The following is an 18,036-nucleotide window of genomic DNA, read 5'->3' as shown; positions in this document are numbered from 1 at the left end:
TAGCAGACTGGGGCCATGCTGGTAGTAGAGGCCTAGCAAGCTGCAGGGGAGCTAACGAGGCTAACAAGGAAGCTAACAGGGGAGTCAACAGGCTAACAGGGGAGCTAACAGGGAAGCTAACAGGGGAGTCAACAGGGGAACTAACAAGGGCTAACAGGGGAGCTAACAGGGGAGACTAACAGGCTAACAGGGGAGCTAACAGGGGAGACTAACAGGCTAACAGGGGAGCTAACAGGGAAGCTAAACAGGGGAGTCAACAGGGGAACTAACAAGGGCTAACAGGGGAGCTAACAGGGGAGACTAACAGGCTAACAGGGGAGCTAACAGGGAAGCTAAACAGGGGAGTCAACAGGGGAACTAACAAGCTAACAGGGGAGCTAAACAAAGAAGCCAACAGGGGAGACTAGGGCCAGAGCTGCTTACAGGGATGGAGTAGGAGGGCGCAGGCTAGACGTCTGGAGTGGGGCGCGTCGGCTTGGAGAACGCGCCGGTTCGGAGAGCGCGCCGGCTCGGAGAGACGCATCCTCCCGTAGAGGATTAGAGAGCGATGCGCGTCTGGAGTGGAGCGCGTCTGCAGAAGGAGCGCGTCTGCTGTAGGAGCGCATCAGCGCGGAGTCTGGAGTCGTGCGCGTCTGCTTGGAGAACGCGCCGGTTCGGAGAGCGCATCTGGCGCGGGGTCTGGAGTGGTGCGCGTCTGCTTGGAGAACGCGCCGGTTCGGAGAGCGCATCTGGCGCGGGGTCTGGAGTGGTGCGCGTCTGCTTGGAGAACGCGCCGGTTCGGAGAGCGCATCTGGCGCGGGGTCTGGAGTGGTGCGCGTCTGCTTGGAGAACGCGCCGGTTCGGAGAGCGCATCTGACGCGGGGTCTGGAGTGGTGCGCGTCTGCTTGGAGAACGCGCCGGTTCGGAGAGCGCATCTGGCGCGGGGTCTGGAGTGGTGCGCGTCTGCTTGGAGAACGCGCCGGTTCGGAGAGCGCATCAGGCGCGGGGTCTGGAGTGGTGCGCGTCTGCTTGGAGAACGCGCCGGTTCGGAGAGCGCATCTGGCGCGGGGTCTGGAGTGGAACACTGGAATACCTCCCGTAGAGAATTAGAGAGCGCAGTACTGTGTCCCACTCCAGGCAAACGGCGACAGGTGGCGAAGGCTTGCACCTCGTCTCACGCCGGAGATGAAACAGCATACAGACAGATAGGGAAACTCCCGTAGGAGCTTACAGATTGAGAATCTCCCGTAGGAGTTTGCAGAACGACCCGACGAGGACTGGGGGGGAGATCGAGCTATTTAAAGCCCACTGGGGCGCTAATTAGAACACACATCAGGTGCGTGATGGTAATTGATACTTGAACTAGAAGTGTGTGTTCGGCACGGACCAATCAAACAGATAATGAAAGATAGTCCAAGGGTGTGGGCAGACGAGAGTAAACGAACGCGAGGGTGGGGGCTGGAGAGGTGAGGAGACAGGGAATTAAAGGTCCAGGGAAAAGGCGAACCTCACACTAGTGTTGTCCGTCTTTATGTTTATGTTTGAGAACCTGGTTTTAAGTTTTTTTACTGCAGCCTAGTTGATTATTGAGTAATTTCCAAAGTTCACATGGTTTATTTTTGTTTTCCTCAGTTTTGTAATTGATGAATTTTTTTTAGCCGTTTTTATCATGGAGTTTACGTCATTTCTTAGTCTGTTTCTTTCTAGTTTGAGTTCAGTCACATGGGCTTGTACAGTTGTACAGTGTACAATGTACAGTTTTGCTTGTACAGTTGTACAGTGTCCCCCACCCACCCCTCCTACCCAACCTCCCCCCACCCACCCAACCACCTCCAATGTACAGTCCCCCCCCACCTACCCAACCTCCTCCAATGTACAGTTTCTACGTCAAATGCATATACTCTCTTTTCTGGACTCTTTTCGTATCACAAACAGTACTGTATTTGTAAATCTGGTATTTCATAAATGTATAGATGTAGCAGTACTGTCTATCTGTATGTCATGTATGTCATATATGATTAATTTAAAATGGGGGACCCTGATGTAAACAAGACGAAAGTCTTTCTCTGGTCTGCATCCCCTTAACAATTGTATGTATTGAGCTGTACTGTACCCATTCTGCAATCTGTTAATAAAGTTTTCAATCAATCAATCAATCAATCAATCAATCAATCAATCAATCAATCAAAGCACTCAAGTTTCAACACTTTGATGAACATTGTTACTCAGCTGAGTTGTACCCTTCCTGCTGACTTATCGTACAGAACTTGTAAGTCGCTTTGGATAAAAGCTAAATGACTAAATGTAAATGTGAAATGTAAATATAATAATTTCCAGACTATAGCCCATGTGTGAGACTGAACAGCTCCCCTGGCGACCAGCTGTGGAACTGTGCCGGCAGGACCACAACAGAGGAACCAGCTGGCAGCAGACATACAGTATCAACATGCCAGGTTAACATGCACAGAACTTTTTATTTAATAGTCGACAGTAGTTTTATCTATCTCTGAGCCGCTATGGACATGTTGAGCAAACTGACGAGCCTCTTCCAACAAGCCCTGGAGACGGTGAGTGTCTGTTGTTGACAAGTTGTCAAGCTAACTAGCCTGCGGCTAACTGACGTTAGCTTAACTTTGGTAAAGTCGCTGTTGTTGATGTGATTATACGTAATCTAATATGTAACTGCATGTCAGTGTCATGAACAGTAGGCTGGTATAAATGTGTTTTATTTGACCGAGGCGGTGATCAACTATAAGAAGACCACTTCGTAAACAAGTTGCTCAACAGGACAGCTAACTTTAGCCGACATACTTAGCGAACCGATCAATCAATCAATCATTCATATAGATTTTTCAGGTATGTCTACGGATGTGTATGTGTGTGTTTCAGAGTAAACTAGTATTGTAGTGAGGATTATGATCATGTTATGCTAGTTGAATGAGCTGCAGTTTTAACAGACAGGGGGTTGTTGAGCTGCTCACTTCTGCTCACGTGGAACCCCTCAGGCATTCCATCATCCTCCTACATTCCTACAGGTCTGTCTCTGTCTGTGTATCTATGTCTGCCTGTCTGTCTAGATTTCTGTCTGTCTATATCTCTGTCTGTCTCTGCCTGTATGTCTATATATCTCGGTCTGTCTGTCTATATCTCTGTCTGTCTCTGCCTGTATGTCTATATATCTCGGTCTGTCTCTCTCCGCCTGTCTATCTATATCTCTGTCAGTCTGTCTATATATATTTTTTACCTTTTTAGTTTTTACCTTTTAGGGTAGGTTATCTGGGCATGAATGCTCTTTTTCAGCAATGTCCTGAAATGTCCACAATCACACAGTTACGTGCATACCTTCACACCTTGGAGCTGCCCAGTCTGACACTGTTTGCCACTAGGAGCTGCCCAGTACAACCACAGTCTGACACTGTTGGTGGCCACTAGGAGCTGCCCAGTACAACCACAGTCTGACACTGTTGGCCACTAGGAGCTGCCCAGTACAAACACAGTCTGACACTGTTTGCCACTAGGAACTGCCCAGTACAACCACAGTCTGGCACTGTTGACCACTAGGAGCTGCCCAGTACAACCACAGTCTCACACTGTTGACCACTAGGAGCTGCCCAGTACAACCACAGTCTGACACTGTTGGTGGCCACTAGGAGCTGCCCAGTACAACTACAGTCTGACACTGTTTGCCACTAGGAGCTGCCCAGTACAACCACAGTCTGACACTGTTGACCACTAGGAGCTGCCCAGTACAACCACAGTCTGACACTGTTGACCACTAGGAGCTGCCCAGTACAACCACAGTCTGACACTGTTGACCACTAGGAGCTGCCCAGTACAAACACAGTCTGACACTGTTTGCCACTAGGAGCTGCCCAGTACAACCACAGTCTGACACTGTTTGCCACTAGGAGCTGCCCAGTACAAACACAGTCTGACACTGTTTGCCACTAGGAGCTGCCCAGTACAAACACAGTCTGACACTGTTGACCACTGACCAACTCCACTCCAGTTGCTCAAAGGCACTTAAGCGGTTGGTTGGTTATTCATTCACTTCCCCACCCAGACCTTTCCTGCCGGTTCGGGGGATCGAGCCTGTGACCTTCCGGTCACAAACCTGCTTCTCTAACCTTTAGGCCACCACTGCCCCATCTCTGCCTGTAAATGTCTGTCTGGGAGGGGGCAGAGAGAGAGAAGTACCTCCTCCGGTAGCTGAGGTCTGTCACTAGAACTGTATAAATACAGAGAGTTGACATTCCATGGGTTTTACTACAGCTTTACTATGAGGTCACTGGAGGAATTGTGCAGGAAAGGGTCACTGGCTGGTCACCTTTCTGGTAGTAGGATATTTAAAACCACACCAGTGGCTCCAGAGATATTGTCTTGCTGGTGCTATGGGGGAACAGCTATGGATGAATATATTTAAAAAAAAAAATACACAAGCCAAGACACGTATATATGCAGTATGTGTATAATATAAAGCAGTGGTTCTCACCATGGGGCACAGGGACATTTAGGGGTCATTGAGGGAGTTCCAGGGGGTCCCCAGAAAAATTTAGAATAATGAAATGTTCTCTTTCATTCCCTGTGAGAGAATATGAGAATGATTATTGTGATAATGGATTTCGATGTTCTCTCATTACACTATACTATAGACAGGTATGGTATCATCTAATGTCCCTGAGATCAAATCTGATGATATTTGTCCCTGAAAACATGGTTGACGTGCTCCAGTAGCACACCATGTTACCGCGCTGCGTCGCGGAACTCCGTGCTGCGTCACGGATCTGGTTGACTCTGAGTTCGATTCCCGGACTCGCCGTCATTTGCCGAATGTCTCCCCCTGCTCTCTCTCCCGTTTCACCCTACAACTGTCGGTCATGCTTGACCAGGAAAGCGATAAACACTAAAAAAAAAGAAAGTTTAAAAAAAAAGAAAACATGGTTGACATGTAAATCGGATGATATTGGTCCTTGGACAGATTCTTGACAGATCCTTGACAGGACAATATGTTGACATTGGTCCCTGGACACATGCATACAGTAACAGGAAAATCTGATGATATTGGTCCCTGGAGTGTTTCAGTAGTATTCAGAGTTAGTAGTAGTAGTATTCAAGAGCAGTGTTTCCGTAGTATCCAAGAGCAGTGTTTCAGTGGCATCAAAGAGCAGTGTTTCAGTAGTATCCAAGAGCAGTGTTTCAGTGGTATCAAAGAGCAGTGTTTCAGTAGTATCCAAGAGCAGTGTTTCAGTAGTATCCAAGAGCAGTGTTTCAGTAGTATCAAAGAGCAGTCTTTCAGTGGTATCAAAGAGCAGTGTTTCAGTAGTATGAAAGAGCAGCGGTTCAGTGGTATCAAAGAGCAGTCTTTCAGTGGTATCAAAGAGCAGTCAAAGAGCAGTGTTCCAGTAGTATGAAAGAGCAGCGTTTCAAAGAGCAGCGTTTCAGTGGTATCCAATATGGATGGGATTAGAACTCATGATGTCACAGGAAGACTGTATGCTAGTAGCTGTGTACTACAAAGCTTGCCAGGTCAAATTCTGGAAGTAACCTAATGTGTGTCTGTATCTGTGTGTGTTTCAGAGGGAGCCATCAGTTGACCTGCTGGAGTCGTTTGTAGAACACTGGAAAGGAATTACAAACTACTACATAGAAACTACAGGTAGGACTAATTACTACATAGACTACAGGTACAACCAGAGGTAGGACTAACTACTACACTACATATAAACTACAGGTAGGACTAACTACTACATAGACACTGCATACAGGTCGGCATATGGCAGACCACCTCGCGTAACAGTTAAAAGAAGCCATTCCCCATCCCTGGATAAAAATCCGACTGACTGGTGGAAAGTCAATGCAGGGAGATTCCCCAGGCTGGCAAAGCTGGCACGAGTGTGTACGAGTACGAGTGTTTTTGGACTGATTGTGACCAGGCTGCGCTCCCGTCTGATTGATTGATTGATTGAACACTTTAATTAACAGATTGCAGAATGGGTACTGTATTACAGTACAACTCAATACACACAATTGTTAACACTTTGAGTGCCAGCCACGAGAAAGCTCGTTAGTTCATGCCATGCGTTGAGTGCCAAGGACGAGAAATCTCATTATTTAATCGTTATTTCTTTTATTAGCGATTTCCATAAATATTTCATCAATCTAGCCTCACGTTACCATTGGGACTGGCTCTGAGCTCGAACAGGGAAAATACCGCCCCTATCGTCTCCCGGATGGTAATGCACGCATTGGATTGGACTGAATGAAAATGCATGAAAAAAAATAAAAATTATAATAATCCGGAATCCACATTTGATTTATCAGGCATGTAACCCGAGCCGATCGCAGTCATCGCCGACCCTCAGAACAGCGTGGAATATGTGTTTAGAGTACCCAGCGTTGGATCAATAAACACGATCGATATTTGGAATGGCGATCAGGAATTGGAATAATCTTTTTGCAGAACATCTGATGTGAGGTAAGGAATCTATTTGACCAGTCTTGGGGTAATCAGAGTTTTTTTTCACATATATCTCAACGTGTCCCCTATCTGTGTATGTGTGTGTGTGCTGACCAGGAGATAGATAATCGATTTTCAGCCCGCTTCTCTAGCGTGCATAAGTACACATATACTATCGATAATCTAGCCTTTATTTGAAAACAATGCATAAATAGGCCGAAAAATGACAAAGTGTTTTGTGTATTCCACTAAAGGGCGTTTATCACAGAATATTTTTTATTTTCTGGAAATTTCCAAAAATGAGCGTTTTTCAAAATGGTATAAAACGGAAATGTACAGATGAAAAAACAATCCGTTTTGTACATGTTGACTGCAAGCAACTCATCGATAAGCGACAGGCGTATTAGACACATAGCCATAATATAGAATATAGAAATAGCTCCGTGAAAATCATGAAATATCGGAAAATCAGTCTAAAAAGGCTGGCATTCAAGCGATAAATTGTGCGCCCCCTTGGCACTCAAAGTGTTAAGGGGATGCAGACCAGAGAAAGACTTTCGTCTTGTTTACATCAGGGTCCCCCATTTTCAATTCATAATGACATTTATGACATACACAACATACATATACTAAAAGATTTTACTTTATTTCTTTTACATTTCTATAACCTTTATTTACCAAAGCAAGTAAGAACAAATTCTGATTTTATTTATTGTCAAAAGTATGCATAATGTTGTGTTAATTCCACAACAAGAGATATGTAATGTTAATTACCTGAAATTATTCCGTTTTTGGGGGGGGGGGGGGGGGGGGGGGGACCCTGCATATATCGGTATCGGTTGATATCGGTATAGGAAATTAAGAGTTGGACAATATCGGTATCGGTAAAAAAGCCAATATCGAGCATCCCTAACATATACAGATATGAAAATCTAATCTAGTCATCTAATCTAATCTAACCATGACATTTATGACATACATGACATACAGATATACAGTACTGTTACATTTGTGACATACAAGATATGCAAATATACAGTACTGTTAACAGAGATCCTAACAGTAAATATATACATACGAGGGGAAGGGAAATGTACATTAGGAGGGTGTTCGGACATTTACAGGGGCCAGTTTCGAATTGCAGCCTCCCGAAGGTGCTCTTTACGCCTGTGGGTAGGGCGTTCCACATTGATGTGGCATAATTGCGAAACGTGTTTAGTCCCTTGTTTGAGCCGAATCTGGGTTGGACAGAATTTGTGGAACTCCCTCTGGTGTTATGGTTGTGGTATTCACTGACCTTTGGGAAGTACCCCGACATGTACATGGGTACCTTGGTGGTATAGTGTATCTTGTAGACCAGGCCCATTGCAAGTTGCTGTAATCTGTTGTCTACTCTAAGCCATCCTAGGTTGTCAAAATGGGCTGGGGTGAGGTGTGTTTTAGGAGTAAGGTCAAGCAGTAGTCTGACCAGTTTGTTTTGTGATGTATGTAATCTTGTTTTTAGTGCCTTTGAGGTACTTTGGTACCATGAGGTGCATGCATAGTCGTAGTACCCTTTGAATGAGTGCTCCTGCTAGAGTCTTCAGGGTATTCTTGTTTACCAGAGAGGAGATCCGGTACAAGAATCTTGTTCGTTGGTTGACTTTTTTGATTACATTGTTTGCCATTTTGCACAGGACAAATTTGCCTCTAGGATGGACCCCAGGTATTTAAGTTCATCTTTCCTTGTGACAATATAGTCACCCACTGTAACAGAGAAGCCGTTTGTCTTACTGAGTTTGTTATTTGATCCAAAGAGAATGGACTCTGTTTTACCTAGGTGTAATGATAGTTTGTTATCTGCGAGCCAGGTGCAGATTCTGCCTAGTTCCGAGCTGAGGATTTTTTCAACCTGTAACTTGTTCTTGTCAGAGAGCAGCAGGGCTGAGTCGTCCGCGAACAGGAACAAGTTGCAGTCACAAGCTGACGACATGTCATTTGCATAAATTAGGAACAGTAAAGGTCCTGTATGCTTCTTTGTGGAACACCACAGCTCACTGGGAGGGGGGGGATAGTGTACCGTTTACCTCCACCATCTGTTCTCTCCCCTCCAGGTAGGATTGCATCCAGCTCACTGATAAACTATCAAAACCTATTGCTTTTAGCTTGTCAATCAAAATGGAGTGATTGACAGTGTCGAAGGCCTTTTGTAGGTCCAGCATGTGGTGGTTCAAATAGAGAAGGCATGTGTCAGTGGAGTGGGATGTTCTGAAGCAAGATTGGCATTTGTAGATTAGATTTTTTTACGCAAGGTACTTTTCGACCTGTCTGTAGAAAATTTTTTCCATAACTTTCGAGATGGAGGTAAGAATAGAAACAGGGCGGTAGTTGCCTGGGTCTAATTTGCTGCCTTTTTTGTGCCGGGGGGTTTTTGTAGTAGGCTAGGATGTGTTCTACCCCAAAATGCCCTGAGTGGGAGGGTAGTTTATTAACCAGTGTTGTGGCTATGTTTGTGAAGAAAATGTTTAAGTATTTGGCCACATCCAGCTTGTCTGACACACCCAACCATGTCGATATGCTGATTTTCCTCGACAAGAACAAAAAAAATCCAGACCACGTCAGTCAGTCTGAGACAGGCTATTTATGTTCTATGTAGGCTATCTTGTTGCTAAATATTAATAATAATAATAACAACAATAGCCTCATTAAAATACTCTTGTTGCTTCGTTAGTACAGTTGGTTGTTTTCAGTGTTTTTTGTGCGTAATCTGTTATTTAGTTAGTTACATCCGTCGACATAAGTCGATTTTTTGTTTTTCATAGAAACAAATATGTTGGTTTGGTAAATTTGGTATTTTTAGTAGCAATTAATCGATTAATTGATAGTTAATGTTATAATGATTGTAAGGAACGTGCTTACTATCTGCAATTTGTGTATGTGTGTAGATGAATCTCGTCCAGTCAAACAGACCGATATTCCCTGGCGCCTCAAACAGATGCTGGATATACTGGTGTATGAAGAGAGAGAACAGGTACACACCACACACACAAACACAGACATGTAGAGACACATACACACACAAAGATTGACTGACTGACTGACTGATTGATTGATTGATTGATTGATTGATTGATTGATTGATTGATTGGCAGGGTCTGGAGGAGACGGGGCCATGTATGGAATACCTACTGCAACACAAACTACTGGAGACCCTCTGTACCCTGGGTAAAGCTCAGGTACACACACACACACACACACACACACACACACACACACACACATATTAAAATATAACAGAGGTTTAATAACAATCTGTAAATTATTATCTCTCTCTGTCTCTTTCTTTTTCTCTCTCTGTCTCTATATCACTATCGTTCTCTCTCACTCACTACTGTGGGGGAGGAGGGGCTGAGCATTATGCATTTGACTGTCGATTGTGTCTCTGTCTGTCTGTCTGTCTGTCTGTCTGTCTGTCTGTCTGTCTGTCTCTCTCTCTCTCTCTCTCTCTCTCTCTCTCTCTCTCTCTCTCTCTCTCTCTCTCTCTCTCTCTCTCTCTCACACACACACACTCATATATGGGGTCTACCCACCCAAGATGCATTTTAATGCCAGGTGTGAACAGGGCCAGAGGTTCATTATGTTCACAAATACTGACTAGTAGGGGGTAGAATTCCCCTTTTAATGCTCCATCCATGTATTGTATATATATTGTACATATATACAATTAGGGGTGGGGGGAAAATCCATACGTAGTAGTACTGTACTGATACAGGGTCGCCAAGTATCGATATTTAATTATTCATAAAGGAATAATTGTATAAGGAAGTTGCATTGTTCATTTCAATACCTGTAATAGTACAGTAGTCCACACACACACACATGTGCATTCAGTTAAGTTGGAATATGACTGTAATACAAACAGTTCAGTTTGTCAGGTACATGCAACACAGATTACAGTGTTTACATCTGTCTGCTTGAGAAAATACCATGTTCTGCAATAAAAATGATTGAAGTGAGATGAACAGACTGAACTTTATTTTATTAGATAAAACATGTTGACAAAGTTTTACTTTGCAGTTGAAAAAAGGTAATAAATCAAATTTGATCCAAAAAATAATAATCGCAATATTAATATCACAATACTCAGCGTATCGCGATACTATCGTATCGTGACGCAAGTATTGCGATAGTATCGTATCGTGAGGTCTCTGGCGATTCCCACGATACAATATATTTTATTATCTCTCCTCTGCTCTACCTCTCCTCTCTCCTCCTCTCCTTTTCTCTACCCTGCTCTACTTCTCCTCATCTACTCTCCTCTCCTTTCTTCTTTCTTCTCCTCTCTCCACTTTTCATTTCCTTTCCTCTCCCATCTCCTCTCCTTCTCTTCTCTTTTATCCTCTTCTCTTCTTTCATCTCCTCTCTCCTCCTTCCTTTTCTCTCCTATGTCCACTCATTCTCTTCTCTTCTCTCCTGCCCAACCTCTCCTCATCTTCTCTACTCTCATCTCTCTTCCTCTTTCCTTTCCTTACCTTACCTTTCCTGTTCTCTACCTCTCCTCTTTTCCTTTCCTCTCCTCTACCTCTCCTCCTCCTTTCATCCTCTCTCCTCTCCCCTGTCCTCTCCTCTCCCCCCATCCTCTCTCTCCTCTCCTGTCCTCTACGCTACCTCTCCTCTCCTCTTTTCCCTCTCTTCTCCTCTTTTCCTTCCCTTTCCTCTCCTCTCTCCTCTCTCCTCTCTCTTCTCCTCCTCTCCTGTCTTCTCTCCTCTCCTCTCCTTCCCTCCTCCCCTCTCCAGTATCCTCCAGGTATGTGTCAGCAGGTCCTGTTATTTTTCTCCAGACTCTTGGCTCAGGTCCAGAAACCCATGTTACACCTCATCAATGTCTACAGGCCTGTCCAGGTACACACACGCACACACACACGCGCACGCACACGCACACAGACAGAGTGCTGTATTGTACTGTAACCAGTGGTCATTGTGGTTGTGATTCTAGAAGCTGATTCGTCTGTGTGCACTTCCTGGGAGTCAGAATGAGAGGGAGGAAGCTCAGTTCCTATTGGTCGTCTGCTCCCGGGTCAAGCAGGACCCCTACGTTCTCAACTATATTCTAGAGGTATGAGGTTTACGGCACGAGGTCAGATAATTTTAATGAATGCTGATATGAACTCTTTCTGCGCCATACCCGGGATTACTCGGGTTTCGAATCCAACCGCTGAGCGCCAAAACCAGAGATTTCTCGGGTTTTGATCCTTTCCTGCCTGTGTCTCCCTGGCACTGCTGCCTACCTTATAATTGCAATGACTATCGAATCCCGACAGGTGTCAGTATCGCCTACCTTTTGAACTGCAACCCTAAGGTTTCTTTCAGTACTGCAGGAATCCCTTCCCCCTCAAAGTGAGCAGCACACACAGCCATCTGTCAGAGATCTGCTCGCCTGAAACCTATTGTTTCCCGTATTATAGCCAGACTCAATGCACACGAGTAATTGGCGATCGCGATGAAACTACACAGATTATTCATTTTGGAGTACCTTCTGACTAAGGTAAGGTCTATTTTAGGTATATTTTACCGAACCTAAAACATGCTTTTGTATTGATCACAGCGTTGTTTTTTTTTTTTTTATAACTCTTTATTTTAAAATTTTACATAAGCATACAGTTACATTAATAATATGACACCCACCACCACAGGACAAACAGGACTCACAGGACAAGACAGTGTTGTATGGTGGTGGGGGGGGGGGGATCTGTATTTGCTCTTGATATGTCAGGTCTGTTTTGATTGTGTCATGGCATGTCTTTAACCGTCTGGCGGCTCATATGATGTCCATTTCGACCAGTGTCTGTCGTATGTCTCTGCCTTCAATCTCAGCAGGAATGTCATTTTTTCCATATCGCTTATCTCCTCCACTATTCCCTTCCATGTCTCTTTGTCTGGAGCGGCTTCTTTGAGCCAGCTCCTTGTGATGGCCTTCTTACCAGCTATTATCATGATTTTGAACAGGTACAAGTCTTCATTGTGTATGGTCTTCTCTGTGATCAGACCCAGGTATATCAGCTGGGGTTCCATGGGGAATTCATAGCTAAGAATTCTGTACATTTCCTGTGTAACACTCTTCCAAAATGGTTGCACTTTATCACATAACCAGAATATGTGAGAGTGGTTGGCATTCATCTGTCCACACTGTCTCCAGCAGGGTTGTTGCCCTTTTAATAGTTTACTCTTAATTTGCGGTGTGATAAAAAAATCTCATCACATTTTTCCAACCGAATTCTCTCCATCATCTAGAGCAGGGGTTCCCAAAGTCGGGGTCACGACCCACAGGACGGTCGTGAGCCGCCGCGGGGGGGTCGCCAGATGATTTCGAAAAAAATAATATATATATATATATATTTTTTTTTTTTTATGCAGTCAGGCCACTGAACTTAGAAGCAGGCCAGGACTGCCTTCTACAACAGAACTGCGTTTCCACGTTGCTCTGATTGGCCACTGACCCCACGTGACCCTACCCTATTACACGCCCCCTTATCGACGCGCGTTATGCGACGTTCTACAGCTCTTTCGCTGACTTCCTCGCAGAACAGCTGCTTCCGTATTTATAATATTGGAAATGCCGCGCTGTGATAACAACATTAACGAGCGCTGTGATAACAACATTAACGAGACTCTCGTTGTGTCTATTCTGCTAACGCTAACGTTACCTCTCATTGTGTCTATTCTACAAGCTTTAACGTTACCTAGGCTCTCGTGTCTATCTGCTAACGTTCTCGCGTCTATCTGCTAACGTTAGCATTAGGTAATAACCGGTTTAAAATGGATGGTGATTACCTCACGTTGTGTCTATTCTACTAGCATTTAGAATATCATATTCTTTCCTTCAGAAATTGCTGTACAAGTAGAGGTTGAGTACTTTATTATCTAAAGATGGTGAGTTAGAGTGTTGTGTTCATTCATAGTTAAAGACAGTAGAGGTTGAGTACTTTATTAGCTAAATATGTTAAGTTAGAGTGTTGTGTTCATTCATAGTTAGACATTAGAGGTTGAATAAAAGATTGTATTATTTTCAATCTGACATTACAAAAAAACTGAAAATCCATCAAAATCAGTGTTGTTGCTAATCATATATATGCTAGCCTGTTTTTTAACAATAATTTGTGATGCCATCACAACCACTGGCATTTAAAGGGTACAAATAAAAAAAATTCTGCACCAGAATGCAGGAAATGAAGTCTTTGTAACAAGAAATGTCCTGGTGGGGGACCCCCTGCTTAAAAAGTGGCCTGACTGGGGCTATATTTTGCACTATATTTCCTGGCCTGAATGATTTCCCCAGTCCAGCCCTGGTTAAAAGCCTCCAATGCTTATTAGTGTGTGTGCGTTTGAACGTGTGCATGTTTCAACCATACATTTCCATTTATTAAAAAGAAAATTAATTATTTTTACCTCCTATAATAGTGGTGGTCTGACACCGTTATTTTTGGGTCGCGGCCTGAAAAGTTTGGGAACCCCTGCTCTAGAGCTAGTGGATGAGTGTTGTGTCTCACATATAGAATGCCAATCATCCTCCGTCAAGATTATACTCAGTTCACTTTCCCATTTCTTCTTCACATTATATGAATCACAGTTGTTGCGAGCTTGTAAACTTTTGTACATTTTCGATACTATTTTCACTGGAGTTCGCGTATACGCTATCTCCATCATTCCCACCACCCCGTTACCACCTACTGATATCCTATTCTTGACTTCTGTATCATAGAAGTGTCGCAGCTGTAGATAAAGATCTAAACAAATAGTCATTTCCCAAGTCAAATGTTCTCTTAAATTGCTCAAAAGACATGAAGTTATGGTTCTCTAAGAGTGTACATATGCCTGTTATACCTCTATCATGACCGGTCCGAAGGATTCTACTCATTGTTATTTACGACGTATGTATTCGCTGAGCTTCTCTCTCGCCCTCAGTGCTGCTACTCGACCCCTCTGCCCGCCTGGTGTTGGTGCCGGTGTCTGGTCCCGCTTTCCTCACCTCCGCGTTCCCTCTCCTCCATCTCTCTCCTTTTCCCCTTCCATTTCTTCCACCGTGATGCCTCGCCTCTTCAGCTCGCTGTGTGCCTCGGTTGCGCTCGTGTAGGTCTTGACTCCGGTGTCCCAATGGATCCTCATGCTGTAGTGTGGAGTCTGGAAGCGTATTCCTTTTATCTTTAGTGCTTTCTTTATATTCCCTTCGTTTCTTCGCGACTTCAGGTGCATAGTCATGGTCGATATAGATTGTCTTGTTGCCCATTTGTATCTTTCCCTTCTTCCATGCTTCTCTCAACACCAGCTCCTTGGTCAGGCATTCCTGGAAGATAACGATAATGTGTCTCGGCGTGGCACCTTCTGGCGGTCTCGTAGCCTGTGCACGGTACAGTCGGTACAGGCTCGTTTCTGAGAAACTGCTCGATAAACTTTGGAACCGAGTCCCCCTCTTTTCCCTCTTCCACCCCGAATATGCGGATGTTCTTCCTCGCCCTGGATTCCAGGTCAACTAACCTGTACTGTGCGACTCGTGTGTTCCTCTAGACTCGCTCTGAGTGCGTCCGACATCTCCACCATCCAGTCCTCCATTTTGTCCACTCGGCTCTCCACCTCTTCCACTCATTGATTTAGGCTCTGTATCTCAAATGCGATAGTATCAAGCTTTTCCTTTATGTCTTCGCTAACTCTCCTGAGCTCTTCTTTTAAGTCTGTTTTCAGTTATTTTATCGCTTCAACTATGCCCACCTGGTCCATGCTCGGCTCGTGTCCTGACTGCGTGCTGGCGGCCTGCTGCTGGTTGTTTAAGCTAGCGTGAGCGTTAGCTTCAGTATCGGGTCCTTTTGTCGTCTCGTTTTCAGAATTATTGAATGTTTTTTTCCTTTCTTTCCGGTTCTTCCCTTTCTTTCTCCCACTCGTCTACCTTTCTGTCTTGGTTGAATGTTTTCTTTGAATTCTTGAGTGTTTGAAATTCACTTTGCCCGGGAGCTCGGCTTCTTATGCGCCTGTGCCCTCTACTGGCATACCGGAAGTCCCCACAGCGTTGTATTTTACCGAACCTAAAACATGCTTTTGGTAACGATCGCAGCTTCGTGAAACGACCCTTGATGATTTTGTGAAGAAACATCTATATATTGTATATACCTTTTTGATTTGGAAATAATATAGGTTTCAGGCGAGCAACCCAAACGATTTGCGCATATGCATATAACACGTCATATCTCACTATCTAGAAAACTAGACTGGATTATTTCTAAACGGGGCAGTGTTTAGCGTGGAATATCGCACAAACTAAAGTATGTAGAAATGAACTGGTTTGTCAATGTTGGACTATAAACAGTGCCTGTCAAATGAGCCATACTATTGTCTCCATAGCTATAATACAGAACACACGATGGGTCCGCAAACATTGTGGTGAAAATGATCAATAGCGCATGTCGCCAGGGATTAAAGATGGGAAAACAGCAACAGTCAATGAGTTAAAGGGACAGTTGGTATGTAATACCTGCTAGTAGTGTAGTTGATGACATCATCATACTCACTGTGTCCCGTGGTCAGAGTTCTGATCCGGTTCTGAGCGAACCAGGAAGCTTCAGACAGGCAGCAACTGGGATCACAGGACAAATAAAGTGTTAATCCACCAGAATTATGTCAGAAAATGACCTAGTCACTACGCTCTGGGACGTGTTCCAACACAAATCAAGTGTTTTTTCTGCTTCAGAGAGATGTGTTGGAACTGGTTCCAGTCTGACCTAGTCACTACGCCCTGGGACGTGTTCCAACACGAATGCTCCAGGCACGCCTTCTTCTGGCCCTGACAGAGTCCGTCTGCAGGGGTGTTGTGTTGTGTGTGTCTGATATATTCCGAGCTAGGTTTATAAGCAGTTTAACTAAGTAAAACATAACCTTGAATATTGTTTTCTGCTCCTCAGATTAAAGACAAGCCCCTCCCTCAGAGGCCTGACTCCACCTCTGACCAACCAGAGAAGGACAGGAGACAATCTTCCAATCACAAGACGGAGACACATACTTCCAACCAATCAAATCCCTGTGCCTGTCCGTCAACTCCCACCTCCAGCCGATCGGAATACTCTGCCTCGAGCCCTGTCCAATCGGATGTCTCCATCTCCAGTTCCGGGCAATCCGATACGTCAATGTCCAGCTCAGGTCTCATCTATGCTCTGGTCCAGCTCAGTAAAAGCCAGGTCAGTTGGGATGTGATATCTACCTATTTACCGGGGAGGGGGGAGATAAGAAAGGACAGGAAAAGAGGAGAGAGGAGAAGAGGGGGAGGAGAGAGGATGAGGGGAGAGGAGAGGACAGAAGAGAAGGGGAGAGGAGAGAGGGGGAGAGGTAGAGGAGAGGAAAGTTATTAAAAAAAAATTATAACTCTCAAATTGCTTTTGCATTGCCTATGGATTCTATGTGCACATGGTCCTGTGTGTTAGATGTTTCTGTAATCAGCCAGTATCACCTCTTCATCTGTGTTCGTGTAGTTTCTGCGTTGTGTTTATCTCTCTCTCTCGAAGTCGACCTTCTCATACTGGCTGTACATCGATGTCATCCCCCTTAAATGCAATCCGTAATCATAAGAATTCGACACTGGCAATGTGATACCTTTCTTGGAAAAACTTTGGACGGGAAAGGAGAAGAGGGGGAGGAGAGAGGATGAGGGGAGAGAAGAGGACAGAAGAGAAGGGGAGAGGATGAGAGGGGGAGAGGTAGAGGAGAGGAAAGGAAAAGAGGAGAGGAGAGGAGAGGTAGACAACAGGAAAGAAGATCCAGATCAACCACAAAGCAGAAACTCAAGTCGATGCTGCAATGAACAGCCTTAGAGCAGCATAGATGAGCCAGGTGGAATGTTGTGGCAACCTGTAGTGTCCAAAACACTGGGTCTCATTCTCGAACACACTTATGAAAAAGTGTGAATACAAAGAAATGTCTTCTTAACTCCATTTACGAAGTTCTTGGGCAGATTCTGGCATTCCTGAACGGTTTCTTATCTGGGATTATTTTTGTATTTTTTTTTCTTTTACATAAGAACAGGATTTAAGAACGTGGAAAAGCAGTTGTAGATACAGTAGGCGAGATTGCCGTGTTGAGGGCTTAATTTGTGAGAAATCATTGGTAATTGCATTGATTCTACAGACATCCTTGGATTACGTTTTACATGTATTGCCATGATTCAACTAGGCATCGTGGTGTCCTAAAATAACTATAAGCACTACACAAACACTGCAAATGGCAGTGAATAAATAAGTAAATACAAACTAAACTCAATCACGTGGATATAGCTATAGTGGAATTGATTGGACACATCTACATTCTGCTCTCAGCACATCCCATTCCTTTGATGTAGGCTATATATTTGCCATTTTATATTAATAGTCCATATACCGTCTTGTTCTCTATTGTTATTTTCTATTGTTGGTTTTATAAAATGTGTACCTTGCTTAGTGTGCACATTGCAAGAGCCAGTGGAGAAACATTCCATTGCTCATCTTACTGGTTTGGTTTGATGGTGCATGTGATGTGACAAATAAACCCTTGAACTTGCACGTGGACTTGCACATACCTACACATGTGCCTACACATACCTCTACTGC

At 44.3% G+C, this 18,036-nt stretch overlaps 1 protein-coding gene across 1 annotated transcript in view; it reads left to right on the top strand.

The window, feature by feature from the left end:
• The first annotated feature begins 2,386 nt into the window (after positions 1 to 2,386).
• Positions 2,387 to 18,036, top strand: part of fhip2b (FHF complex subunit HOOK interacting protein 2B) — a 48,439-nt gene continuing 32,789 nt past the window's right edge. Inside the window, exons 1-7 of the mRNA XM_084307925.1 lie at positions 2,387 to 2,546; positions 5,557 to 5,635; positions 9,361 to 9,446; positions 9,568 to 9,651; positions 11,213 to 11,317; positions 11,412 to 11,531; positions 16,363 to 16,635. Of these exons, the coding sequence (XP_084164051.1) occupies positions 2,496 to 2,546; positions 5,557 to 5,635; positions 9,361 to 9,446; positions 9,568 to 9,651; positions 11,213 to 11,317; positions 11,412 to 11,531; positions 16,363 to 16,635 (798 nt within the window). The 5' untranslated portion in view covers positions 2,387 to 2,495. The remainder of the gene's footprint in view (positions 2,547 to 5,556; positions 5,636 to 9,360; positions 9,447 to 9,567; positions 9,652 to 11,212; positions 11,318 to 11,411; positions 11,532 to 16,362; positions 16,636 to 18,036) is intronic.

The sequence above is a fragment of the Notolepis coatsorum genome (genome assembly GCF_963971535.1).
Source record: "Notolepis coatsorum genome assembly, chromosome: 2".
Lineage (NCBI taxonomy): Eukaryota > Metazoa > Chordata > Actinopteri > Aulopiformes > Paralepididae > Notolepis > Notolepis coatsorum.
Note: the sequence above shows the minus strand (reverse complement) of the source record. Positions and strands in the feature narration are given on the sequence as shown.